This window comes from Mastacembelus armatus, chromosome 15, assembly GCF_900324485.2.
Source record: "Mastacembelus armatus chromosome 15, fMasArm1.2, whole genome shotgun sequence".
Lineage (NCBI taxonomy): Eukaryota > Metazoa > Chordata > Actinopteri > Synbranchiformes > Mastacembelidae > Mastacembelus > Mastacembelus armatus.
Genome location: NC_046647.1, coordinates 2,517,997 through 2,531,975, shown reverse-complemented (window position 1 = coordinate 2,531,975; position 13,979 = coordinate 2,517,997). Strand labels below are relative to the sequence as shown.

The 13,979-nt window shown below is 39.5% G+C and overlaps 1 protein-coding gene across 2 annotated transcripts in view; it reads right to left on the bottom strand.

Moving 5' to 3' along the window:
- The window catches only part of tm9sf2 (transmembrane 9 superfamily member 2), a 29,277-nt gene extending 21,939 nt beyond the window's left edge, over positions 1–7,338 (bottom strand). For both annotated transcript variants that reach the window (XM_026309216.1, XM_026309217.1), the window contains exons 1-6: positions 7,080–7,338; positions 5,377–5,444; positions 4,888–4,981; positions 1,634–1,761; positions 1,396–1,525; positions 360–484 (exon numbers count right to left, since the gene is read on the bottom strand). In XM_026309216.1, the coding sequence (XP_026165001.1) occupies positions 360–484; positions 1,396–1,525; positions 1,634–1,761; positions 4,888–4,981; positions 5,377–5,444; positions 7,080–7,196 (662 nt within the window). In that variant the 5' untranslated portion in view covers positions 7,197–7,338. The remainder of the gene's footprint in view (positions 1–359; positions 485–1,395; positions 1,526–1,633; positions 1,762–4,887; positions 4,982–5,376; positions 5,445–7,079) is intronic.
- Positions 7,339–13,979: the final 6,641 nt, after the last annotated feature.

Below are 13,979 nucleotides of genomic sequence, written 5' to 3'. Positions count from 1 at the left end.
AATTTGTTTCTTACTGTTCTTGAATTTTTTGAAATCATTTAAAAACTACATTTTGTATTTTCTCAGGTTATTGTTGCGAAATATTAAAATTTGTTGATGATCTTAATCTTTTATGTGTGACCAATATGCAAAAAAAAAAAAACAAACAAACAAAAAAAAACAGAAGGAAAGAAATACTTTTTCACAGCTCTGTAATTTCCATAGTAAGATTTGATACACAACACAACATAATGAGAATACTAATTATTCTCACAACATTCTGCTGAACATCAAGAAAAAAAAACAAGATGTCAACATCTACATCATTATCTACATTTTGACTAAATTGCTCCATGCCAGCTAAAATTGTCATTCATTACCTTTTGGGTTCGATCTTGGCAGCGACCAATCGTGCTCCAAGTTGTTCATGCTCAACGATGTGGTAATAGATGGTGATGTCCACATGGTTAAAGATGTAAAAAGCATCCTTTTCATTAAAGTTAGACTGAAAAACAAAATGAAGACGCTATAGTTCAAATGGGTAATAACAACAGGGGAATTTTAAAGCTATGTGGAGACTCAAGCTAGTGCTCAACACTGCAGCAGACAGTGATGCATATATATGAAATTTTATACATAGTGGCTTAAAAAAAATCAAAACCTCAAAGTAATAGCAGTTAGGGATGTCCCAAATATGTATTTTATTGCCTACATCCAAAATGACAAGCTTTTTTAAATATGCAAACTAAAAAAATGTTATATGGCTCTTATGACAGTGGAGCATTGTTTTTAATTAGCCTTTTCACTAAATAATCAAGTAAACAAACTAAAATGTGTTAAATACAGTAGCTCACTACCACTTTGTGCATCATTGTAAGAGTAAATCTAGAATGCTCAAAATGAGTAATGTAATCACAATGCCACTTCAAATTGATTTAATAGCTTAATTTTAAGATTCACAGTAGCAACAAATACAAATCAAATTCTGCTGAGTACAACATTATATTAAAATGTGATGAGTGAACTCACTGTATTCTGCAGTGTTTATTTTTAGTTGTTGTATCAACTGGGGAGCACTGAACTGTTACTACTGCCTGGTGCAACGCTCACACTGCAGCTATTACACCTGGCTACTGACAGCTTTCATTTTCTAATTTAAAATATTTCCACACTGCAGACAATTTAGCTGCACCATGCTACAAACTGTATTCTCCATTTAAGCATGGCATAAAACAAAGGATTGTGCTTAGGTTCGGTTGAATAAAGCTGATACCAATCAGGTAAGCCTCCTTATATGTGTAAGGAAATATGGGGCTCATCACTTATTATGTATAGGCGGAAATGTTCGTACACATATTTTTATGTCAATTTTCATGACACTGTTGAAGAAGGCTTTGGCTATATATAATCACTTACATTGACCACACAAGCATCTTTGGGTCGACCTGCTTCTGTGACATAGCAACCAATAGGGAAACCAGGATTACAAAACTTCTGTCCATCTTCTACATCATAGCACCAGGTGACTGGCATGTTATCCACAATCCTAAACACACAGACACGCAAAAGATAAACACAAGCTTTGATGCTCTTTATGCATGTGATTTCATGTTGCTTCATTTAAGATGCAAATCTATCAGTTAATCATACATACCAGTGATGCTGGTAGTTGAGCAACATGCCTTTCTTGAGGAAGTCCAGTTTGGCTTTGTCTGATGGGTTATTGGTGTCGTAGGTTCTGGTACACACCTTCTGACACACCACAGGTTTCTTAAACTCAAACTGACACACAACACAGGATTAGTATGCATGTGCTTTGACACTGTAACAACTGCACTGTGTTTATTCTGTTTGATTCTAAATCTGCATTATTCTAAATAACTCCTAAATATTGGCAAGTTTTAACCAAAACCCTTTGTGCCTGGATAGAGACTTCTGATGATACAAAGCTTCAAGCTGCTCCTTGTGTTTGCTATGCTCCAGTAATATTGGCTGTATAGTTGATGTGTTAGTGTGCTAGTATGTTTAGCATATAATAAACTGTTACAATTTATTGATTGGTTATCATGTGGTTTTAGCTCTAATAGCACTGAGCTAAAGGTGCTTCAGCTTCAGTCATGCAGCTAGTATGCATGCAAGTAGAGAGAGACTGTGATCAACAGTATCAGGTGTGCAAGTCCTATTGTTCAGTGTATGTTTCCACTGGAAGAAACCAAACTGAACCAAAGCAAATTACATCAATGCTTAGGTGACTACACAGATGCCACTGGTATGTTAAATTTGTTTGCCATTTCTGATTTGAGTTTGGAATGAGAGGGGAAACAGAAAAGTATATAGTAATTGATTTTATTTGTTAAAGAGGAAACACAATTGTTTGCTTAAAAAAAAATATGGAAAGCTTGTTTGTTAAAAAAGCAAAGCTGATATTTAGAGGAACAGAATTGTCAGATTAAAAATAATTTGAGATTTTCTTTTCAGAAGTAAAATGTTTATATTTTGACTTCATACCTAAATATATATCTAAAAAGGAATAAATAGCATAAAAAACTGATTAGCCTGATTATCCTAAAATATGTCATCTTTAACATCAGTTTAGATTTAATTAGATATTTTGTGTGACTAATTTCTTTTAGTAACATGATGTTATGTTCTACCTTTGAAGGTTATCAGCCTGCTGCTAATCATCTGATTGTGACTTAAAATAAAGAAGAAAGATGAGTAGACGTCCAGTGTCCTCTGTTGTTATGCATAGCGAGTCAAGTTTAGGCAGGCATTGAAGCAAAACCATAAGAACTGACGATCATTTTGGTCACTATTAAAATCACTAATATTTAATATGATTACTCATTGACTTTGGAAACATGTTGCCTTCATTACACCTTCGGGTGTGGTGGTCTGCACCTCTGTGTAGCAAATCTTGCACATAATATGACCTGCATCAAATTCCTCGATTCCAAACTGTTCCCAGAAAACAAAATTGGTTCTACCTTTTTTGTTAACCAAATAGTGTTTTACAGTATGCAGTATACTGGTATTAGAAAGGTACCACAATACCCTGCCATTAAAAAAGGTACTATACCTTGTTTTATAAGTGTCGGTACATGCACAATAGTTTTAGTAAGATCTGTACATCCCAAGATACACTGCTATGCCATGGCTCAGGCACAGTGGGTGTGACACTTGTTTTTCTTCCTCTCATGTTTTTCTCCGTAAGCTGCAAGGCATGGTTGCAACTACAAGTGCTGACATTAAGGACTCCTGTTGTTTTATGGCCTCTTTTCATGTTCTCGACTGTAAAGACATTGTCTAAATATTTTTTCTTTTGTGTTAAGTTCCATGTTCTCTCATCTATAATTCCACTTCTTTTCCTGAAATCAGACAGACAAGTTGCTTCGCTGACAGTATAGTCTGAGTAAGCTTAGGCTTCGAGAGGGGTGAAAATGTGTGTCATTTAGAACCTAATACGAAAATAATTTTGTGATTGTTTTGTGCCAAAATCAAAACCAAATTTGAAATTCGTTTGTTTGCACAGCCCTAATGGCTTGGCGCATGCAGCATGAATTGTGGGATCTAATACACAGAAGTTAGTAACTTTTTTAATTAAACTGTTTTAAAAAAATGAAAGGAAGATTTAATCATCACAGTATAATACGACGTCAAATAAACTTTAGGAGACATCAATCTGTTCATTCAGTAAGCTCAAGTGACTGTGGATCACCATCACCTGCTCTGTGCAAACAAAAGTGACAACGATGCAATGCAGAAACAAGCGCAAGACAACCCCCAAGAAGCGAACGATTTTGCATGTGGTAACCACAGCAAAGGTTCTCTCTTTATCCATCCTGGCTGATTTTTCTCAAGTGTGTTTTGCTATTGTCCTTGTCATTACTGGCAGCATGAGGCAGTACCTGCAGCCCAATCAGGGCACTTACTCAACATGGCACATCCATACATCCAGTCACATCTCCCAGCACAGACTCAGGAGCATGGTAGATATACCAGGAGACTGGCCATAACACCAGTACAGGCCATAGATGGGCCAGTAGCAGCACCTGGGCCGCTGACATTGGGGGAACACTGGGTCAGTTATCTAGAGGTTGAGTCATGGCAGCTGGACCTCTAGTTTTTTAGGTTGAAATGTTTCACTACTCATCCAAGTAGCTTCATCAGTCTAAGGGAAAGCTGGTATGGAACCTCAAATTTATCCTCCAGGTTGGTTTCACCCCTAGCCCCATAGGCTCATTAGGTGAACTATGTAAATGAGGTTAGAGTCATTAGAAAGAGGGGGTCTGCTGTCCGGACATTGAACTGGTCTCAGTTGGTTTCCGCCCATACTATGTACCAAGGGAGTTCACATACATAGTCGCAATTATTGTTTACATTCCACTGAAGGCGGTGCCTGCAACAGCGTGTGACCTCATACATGATGCTGTTGCTAGGATACAGACCCAGCACCCTGATGCATTCATTGCAATTACAGGGGATTTCAATCACGTCTCTGTCCTCCTGCCTGACTGACTTTGTACAGTATGTGGACTGTCCAACACGTGGAGAAAGGACATTAGATCTGTTCTATGCTAATGTCAAAGAAGCCTACAGGGCTGTACCTCTTCCACCACTGGGTAGATATGATCACAACATGATCTATCTTCAGCCCACATACAGATCAGGTGTGCAGAAGCTTCATGGGAGTATACGGTATTTCCACCCTATTAGAATTCAGGATTGTATCTATTTTGTGGATGTAAACATAGCCAGTGAACAATCTCAATATTCAAATGGAACTTTTTATACAGACAGTTGATTTTTCACTTCTGACTGACTGAGTCAGTGTTTCAGTATTTGTTGTGTAAATACATTTGTGTGTGCATTTCTGCATGTGTAATTGCTGCTGGAAATGTATATTACCTTGTATGGTGATGGTTCAATTCTCTCCCCAAAAAGAACCTGGCCTAAGTTCTCAGATGGACGTTTCATTGTTTTCTCTGAACAGAAGTCAAATCTGCATAAAAAGGAAGGGGACTGTTTAGAGTGTTTGAGACAGAATCCATTAAAGTGCCCAGCGCAATTATTGCACATTGCACACTGCACTGAGTAACATCTTATCTGGGCCTAGGGTTTCTTTATGCTTTTCACCCTGAAACGTCAGAACCCACAAAAACCCACAATTCTCAAGTGTTTAGGGGGCTATTATGTCACCATGAATGTTCCATGACAGCTAGAACTTCAAGCTGATGAAAAGTAGAGATTATCTGTTCTCTTTGTAGAGGTAACCGTTGAAACTCTTCGGATTCTGGACACTGAAAAAGTTAACTATACAGCCTAATGGAATAAGACAAAAAGGGATAAAAGATAAAAAAAGAAATAACACAGATACACTGGTAAAGTATTACTCACGCAGTATATTCATAAGGCAGAACAGACTCCACTGAATCCAGCCTGTTCACAAACAGCTCAATGGTTGACTAGAAGGAAACAAAGCAGACTGACACATATTCGGTAGACAGCATGTTTTCATGTTCTTATGTACTGTTGGTTGGTTGGTATTTCTTTTTGACACCTTGTTGTGAGCCCTTTCTTATGACATTTTTTTAAAAATCAACAGTGGTTTGACTATTCCACAAACAATGTTCTGGATACTCTGGATAAATAATGAAATGTGTTATTTTCTTTTTGTTTTCGTGTAATTTAGATTAACTGACCCTTTAAACTATTGAACTGTCTTAACAAATACATGTAACTCCATCCATTATCTATACCCACTTACCCCTATCTAGGGTCACAGGGATCTGCTGGAGCCTATCCCAGCTCACTTTGGGTGAAAGGCAGGGGTACACCCTGGACAGGTCACCAGTCCATCAAAGGGCCACATAGAGACAAACAACCTCACACACTCACACTCACTCCTATGGGCAATTTAGAGTCACCAATCAACCTGACATACATGTTTTTGGACTGTGGGAGGAAACCGGAGTACCTGGAGAAATGTGTTATTTCACAAGCACAGAAGAGCATGCAAACCAGGTTTGTTTAACTGGTGTTTGCTTTACCTGAAACTGTATGTTTTAGAAAATGTTGAATATCCATAAGTGCTTATAACAGAAAGAGCTGAATCACTGAATGCACGAGAGGGTGAACTCTCATCTAATGTCATGCATCCCAACATGCCGTATCATATTATGAATGCCCAAAAATAGACTTATTACAAAATTTCTAACAATCATTTTATTTCAATGCATTCCCTAAACGATTGATATGTACAAGAACATTTTTACTGGACCTATGCTAGATCTAATGTAGTGATATAATTCAGCTACTGCCCCTCCTGCCTCCCTGCAAACTCCACCTATGCATTCAGTGCAGGGACAGGTCCTGTCCCAGCAGACAGAAGTATAGAAGCCTCTACCAGCACACAGCTCTGTCAGCTATCCTGGATTCAGCTGCACCTTCCTAAACTTTCTAGCTCTACCAGCTAATCTTTTCAAAGATCACTGGTCAGTTTTGGGACCTACAGTACTAAATTTTGTTACCTTATCACTTATAACTGGCAGGGTCCCTAGGACAAGAAAGGTTATTATTGGTTAATTATAGCGTTAGCCCTATTTTTTCTTCACTTTCTGCTGTCAACGAATCCACGGGTAATATATAATCTCATTAGATATCAAATACTTCATTCGTACCTCTGACTATTTCTGTTATAACGAACAGCTCTTTGTGTTTCTTATGAACACACTCGCCGGAGTGGCCAAGTCAGACCAAAGAGACCGCTGATAATAAAACTTCGTTACCCGGGACGGGGCCAGACTAACCCCAGGAGCATTAGACTAGGTTGGACGAATCAATGATATAATGAGGCAATACCTGTCATGACTTCGAGTTATTCAGATAAACGGAGTTAATGTTGAGGTATTTTAATTGGCTAGCATGTAATCCCGTTAGCATGTGATCCATCAGGTTTGCTGTTGTTTTACATTAGAGCTATTTATAAAGACATGGTTCATTTTGCTTGTTTCGTTGTTTACTGGGTGTACTATGTTAGCTGTTCTGTTGTTAAACTGTAACATCTGGCAGCCATACACATGGGTCTGTGACATGTTTACCTTGCAGTCTGGGACTTGGTCTTTTCCAGGCTCACAGAAGCTCACGGGCGCCAGACCCGGGAGATAGAAGCCGGCCGCTCGAGCCAACAGCGCAGCTCCAAGCAGCCACATCAACATCTTTACCCCGGCCAAGCTTCACTAAATATTTTGTTATCCTATTGCTTCTGTAGTTCACTGCATCTGACATCCACACCAGAAATACACAAGGATCCGGTGTCCGGCTCTGCAGCAGGCAGACACGTCATATGCCGGAAGTCCTGCTTCGTGAAACGGAGCATTATGGGATACATAAAACCGCAATGCAACTATTATAATAATCTCCATGAACGTAACCAACCGGGCTTTATAACAACAACAATAATTATTATTGTTATTATTAATGTCTTTACAACTTTCTATATTTTATTTAATTTCAGCTGTTTTTAGACAACAACAATAATAGTAATAATGCTGTTGCTGTTGTTAAAAGTTGATTTGTAAACTAGCGTTGGCAATTTAAAATATATTCTTTATGTTACTGGTAGCCAGTGGGAAAATTTAAGAACAGGGGTGATGTGTTCACTCCTCCTGGTTCTTGTTACGACACTGGTGTTTTGAATGAGCAGAATATGATTACCACTCAAGACTGTTACAACAGACAGTGGTGGACAAAGTACTCAACTTCATTATTTAAGTCAAACAATTGATCCTCCTGGTCAAATATTACTCCAATACAAGTAAAGGGTGCTCTGTCAAAATATTACTTGAGTTAAAGTACTGAAATACGTGCTTTCAAAAATACTTACGTTTTCAAAGTACTTGAAAAAATCTGAAAATGTTTTTTTCACAATGCATTTTCAAATGAGTGCAGTAAAGAATCTTTCTCTCACTGTAGTTACTATTTGCAGTATTTGTACTAGTTCACTGGATTGAATATTACATATAGTTTAGATTAGAATAACTAGAGATGTGTTTGTACAGAATCAGTAAATGAGAAACAGGAAACTTTCTTTAGTGTAAACTAGAAGTCACTAGGATTTAAAGACTGAGGTGACACAGTTTCAATGGAATCAAACAACCTTTTTATTAAACATTGCTGCATCAAGTCTAAGCAAAGTTAGTACTTACATTTTTTTAAAGTGTTGAATATTAGACCGTTCACATTAGAAAAACTAGAGATATGTCTAAACATTAAACTGAAAAGAAACCAGGACGAAATCAGATCTAACCCAGGACTCATGTTAGCTATATTAAACAAGGACAAAACAAAGGCTGAACCTGAATTACTATTGAGAAAAAATGGTAACACCATAATTTGTGCAATTTTTGTGCACAAGTTTATATTTTTGCACATTTACATTTCTTTTTAAATGTAAATTAAAAGTAAAGATTAATCAAAATAACTCAATCACTATAATCTTTCTAATAGAAGAAGATGAGGCATGTGATGATTATTATTGAAGGATTCTATTTGTCTTCCTTCAGAAGGGCCTGAACAACTACAGATTTTAATCCAATAGGAGTGAGCTCTTTGTTCAGCATATCCATTTCCAAGCAATGGAGTTGTTTTAGGACAGACAGGACTGAATATTGACAGTCTAACCAAATGGGTGCTGTGTGGCTGCAGCAATGGTCTCATTTCACAGTTTGACAAGGAGCATTTATTGGTGATTCTGTTCAGATGAAGAAGGTCTCTCAAATGAACTCTCTCAAATCACCATGGACCTCTGTAAACTGTCAACAACAGGAGTTTTGGTTTCCCTTTAAGCTTAGTGCAACTGAATGCAAAGCGATTCAAATAAGCTCGAATCACCAAATGGAAAATACTGACACTGTCGTGAGTCTTTAAATATAGCAGCAATAGTAAGAACTATTCTTCCCAGTCATGACAATCATAAAATTTAGGTTTAGGGGGACTGACTTTGTCAAAAGCAGATGTCCCCACCTTTAGTAGTCGGCATGCAGGCAGGAGATTCTCCTTACCCTGAAGCCCCTCATGATTTAATCTTTCTTTAGTCAAGCCTCTAATATAAGTGGGGTGGACATAATATCAGACTTTAGATTTTAAAAATCTGCCTTTATTTGGTTTATTTCAACTTTTATGTGAAGATTGCAATACAAGATAAAGGTGTAGTCATATTTCTAACTGGAAGCAATCTGCATTGCATTATGCGTAATGTAGCTGAAAGTTACCAAAATACACAATGGAATTGTCAGAAAATGGATGAGCCTTCATATGAAAGCTCCCTGTATAGACTGAGGGGTGAAAGATGGGGTTATCAGGCCATGTCTTCATAAATCTTCAAGGCCCCATGACAAGATCATGCTCCAACCCTTCCCTATCTTAAGCTTGGTCATATATTATATCCTACAGTATGTTACTTTCCACCCTTTCTTTGCTAACCAGATACATTAATTCAAATAAAAAAGCCTCAGTGTGGCTGTGAGAGAGCAGTCTACCAGGTCATCAAGTGGGCATCCTCTCAATAATGGTGTTTTGTTGAGTTGGGCCAATGACACTGAAAAAGTTCTACAGTGTGTTCCAGCGTCCCAGAACCATCCCCTTCTTTGCCTGCACCCACACACCCAAACCAGCCTAGTAGGCCTTGAGCCTACCTTAGAGATCGCTGCTGGCTTGGACAGGCCGCTCAGCAGCAGAAAAACTGAGCTGGCTGCAGTAAGCTAAAGTTGTATTGGTCCTCAGACTTCCCTCTTGCTATATATGACCACAGCACAAGATCTGGTCTTAGATTGGTACTAACTGTCTCCTGAGGCACTATAAGCTGACTTACTAATTCTACCCTCAATTGCCAATCTCTCCCTGTCTTTAGCTGGCCTAACTTATGCGTGTTCATAGTTGCTTCCTTCCTGCATTTTGCACTTTCCTGAACAAAAAAAAATCCCTCCTTCATTGTTCTTCTCATCTATAGAGTTTATTTCTAAGCGTTTACTTTCAATGGCTCCTGCTAAATACTTGGTTACAGTATTCAATTCAATTCAATTCAATTCAATTTTATTTGTATAGCGCCAAATCACAATACAAATCATCTCAAGGCACTTTACAAAAACTAAAACTAAAAACCCAACAATTCCCTTATGAGCAAGCACTTGGTGACAGTGGAGAGGAAAAACTCCCTTTAACGGAAGAAAAAACCTCCAGCAGAACCGGGCTCAGTTTGTTTCGACCGGTTGGGGTGAGTGGATAGAGCAGAGAGAAAAGAACAGCAACAATAAACAACAGATAGACACTGCAGGTTGGTGGGACCAGTAACTGCACATCAGCGATATACAGCTCCAGGACCAGGGACACCTGCAGAAGGTACAGAGAGAACAGAGAGAGAGGGAGAGAGCACAAGGTTAGTGACATTCAATGGTGGAATATACATGAGGTGGGAGGAGAGGAAGAGAGGGGAGGGGAAGGGAGGGGGTTGGGGGGGGTTAGGGTAGGGGAGCTCAGTGCACCAATGGTCCTCGGGCAGTCTAGGCCTATAGCAGCATAACTAAGGGATGGTTCAGGGTTGCCTGAAGCCAGCCCTAACTATATGCTTTGTCAAAGAGGAAGGTTTTAAGTCTAGCCTTAAAAGTATAGAGAGTGTCTGCCTCCTGAACCCAGACTGGGAGCTGGTTCCACAGGAGAGGAGCTTGATAACTAAAGGCTCTGCCTCCCATTCTGCTTTTGGAAACTCTGGGAACCACAAGTAGACCTGCACTCTGAGAGCGAAGTGGTCTATTGGGATAATATGGTACTATGAGGTCTTTAAGGTATGAAGGAGCTTGATTATGAAGGGATTTGTATGTGAGAAGAAGGATTTTAAATTCTACTCTATATTTTACAGGGAGCCAATGAAGAGAAGCCAATATAGGAGAAATGTGATCTCTCCTGCTAGTTCCTGTCAGGACTCTGGCTGCAGCATTCTGGATTAATTGGAGGCTTTTTATGGAGATACTGGGACATCCAGATAGTAATGAGTTACAGTAATCTAGCCTTGAGGAAACAAATGCATGGACTAGTTTTTCTGCATCATTTTGAGACAGGATGTTCCTAATTTTGGAAATGTTGTGCAGGTGAAAGAATGCAGTTCTAGAGATTTGTTTTATGTGTGAGTTAAAGGACATGTCTCCAGGTGTATCGCCCCTGAGTCAGGCTAGCTTTACACCCTGAGAGGATGTGTCACAGTGAAGCCACGCCTGAACCCAAAAGACACTTTGGGTTCTCACTTACCCATCTATTCAGATTTTGAGGAGATGGTAGTATATCACAACATCTAAGATGAATCTCATCCTAATTGCTTCCATCCCCTACACATCTCTCTAATTCAATTTCAATGTAATCTCCAGTCTAATTGTTGGATAAACAGTCCTTTTAAATGAGTTCTACTCAGGACATCCACTCAACAATAAATGAACCATAGCTTTACAAGGACTGAAAGCCTTATCTGTAGAGCCCACTGAAAATGCTGGTATTAACTTATGCTTCAGTGTCTTGCCCAAGGACACTTCAGCCTGTGGACCAGGGAAGCCAAGGATCAAACCATCAACCCTCTGGTTCATGGTCAACCTGCTCCACCTCCAGAGCCACAGCCGCCCAGTGTGACTTCACCAGTACCTGGAGTTTCAGGCCTGTGCAGGTGGTAGTGAGGGGGTAGCAAGGGGAACATTGGGATGAAGGTAGTGAATAGCTGGATGAATTCCTTCTCCTCAGCCTACAGTAGAAACCTGATCTGTACAACCTCCGGCAGGCTAGTAATTACCACTTTAATATGAGGGCTGATCTAGACTCCTGTACTGGAGTGCCAGGGTAACAAACCTTACCACCCTTAAAGAGACCTTTGATAGGTCTACAGGCTACAGGCTACACTGAAAATGAATGGCTGAACTGGATCACCTACACAGCCCAGCAACTGCGAGTTTCTGATTGTATTGTTTGTGCAGCAGCCACACCACAACTAGGAACTATGCTCTTTAGACTTAAGCCACACAATGATCCAACAGGCCTGAACTGTACACTACAGTTGTTTACTTCCACCTGCACTCCAGCCAGTAAACAATGTCATACTAATCATACCTGTTTTTGAGAAATTCCACTTCAGGGAGAAAGATCGGTGATTTCCACTGGTGCAACTCTACTACTAATATAACCACTCCAGAGGAGGGCTATGATCCTTCCTGGTTCACCAGCTGTTACTGCACGTGCTGACCTGTGGTGGTATTGTGGGGGAAACCAACTGAGACCAGTGCTCCCACCTGATTGGCAGGGAACCTGTGCTCTTATACAATTGGTGATGCCATTTTATGTGTTGCCTCTGTCCGGTTCTTCCCTAGACAGCCCACACCGTGTGAAAAGAGACACTGCAGCAGTTTTGATAACAGAGTATATATTGATGTCATCAGAGCCCAGAGGAGTCCCCGACGAGTACAAAGCTAGAAACCCAGTTGCAGCAGGGTTTGAATCTTTTCTGTTTTAGTGGTCAAACATTAACAAAACTGTTGATTGGATAAATTATTTGTATTACAACCAGCAGAGATTCATTAACTACACTAGAGATGCTGTCAGAGGCTTAGCAGAGCAGTTAGGTAAAACTAGTCTTATGATCTGGCAGAACCGGATGGCATTAGACATGTTACTGGCTAAGGAGGGAGGTGTTTGTAAAATGTTTGGATCTGCCTGTTGTACCTTTATTCCTAACAACACTTCCCCAGATGGATCTGTCATTCGAGCTTTACAAGGACTACAAGCCTTATCTGAGGAGCTCGCTGAGAGTGCTGGTATTGACAACCCCTTCACTTCTTGGCTGGAGGGAATGTTCGGTAAATGGAGCGGTCTGATCCAGTCCATATTCATCTCTATGGCTGTGATGACTGCTATTTTGGTTACCTGTGGTTGCTGTTGCAGTCCATGTATTAGAGGCCTTTGTCAACACCTTATTGATACAGCAATTAACAAACAGATGTATCAGTCCATTTCTAAGGATGACCAGGACCCTGAAACTCCTCCAGAACCAATGAAGGAAGAGCAATGAAGAACAGTTTGTTCTCACCTTGTTAAAGACACTTGGTATCAAAACCATGATGTCTTGCAGTGGGAAATTGCCTCCTCTTTCTGTTCACATGACTTATTTGTATCATACCATTAAAATGATGTGCTTGGCTGCTACCAGCCAGTGACTCTCATGCTGTATTAAGGTGCTGTATGACCATTGCTCCTTGCAAGTAAAACGTCTATGTAACTTACCAAAATTTGTCATCTGAGTCTATTTGTTAAAGGAATTTACCTAACAGTTATTTCAATTGGCTCAGTAAACTATTCAACACTTTTGATACAATTGGCCTTTTGTACAATCATTAAATCTGATGACAATTTTATTCCCCAGGGAGGACAATTATTTGTGATCTATCAGACAAAACTGAAATCTTTTTCACAGTTGTTTAGATTGATGTGTACACTGTCAGGTGTTGATATTAGCAGTAAAACATGATACAAATACTGAAAAAGGAGAATACTGATCACACAAGTGATATCAATGGTCCTTGGATGCTCTCAGTGAGCAACTGGCCTCACAAACGCCAAATCAGAGAGTTATTCTCTCCAGGGCAGAAGACTTTCAGTCAGGAGTCCCAGATTCCCCCATGCATGGTTTCAGTCGTTGAGACAGATGAGACGAGCCCCCCAAGATGTTGGACTCATCTGTAAGTGCAAAACTAAAAAACTATAGTCAAACATTAACACCAATCAACCTGAAATTTGATACCCACCTACTACCCTAATCAAAACTCTACATTTATTTGAATTTTTTTTTCTGAGAAAAATATACAGTAGTCCAGGGCAGCAGAAATGTCAAGTTAAAAATCATCAGTAGAAACATATATAACTCTATCACTGCAAGTTCCTGTAGACATCTTGAGCGACAAATCACAATCCAA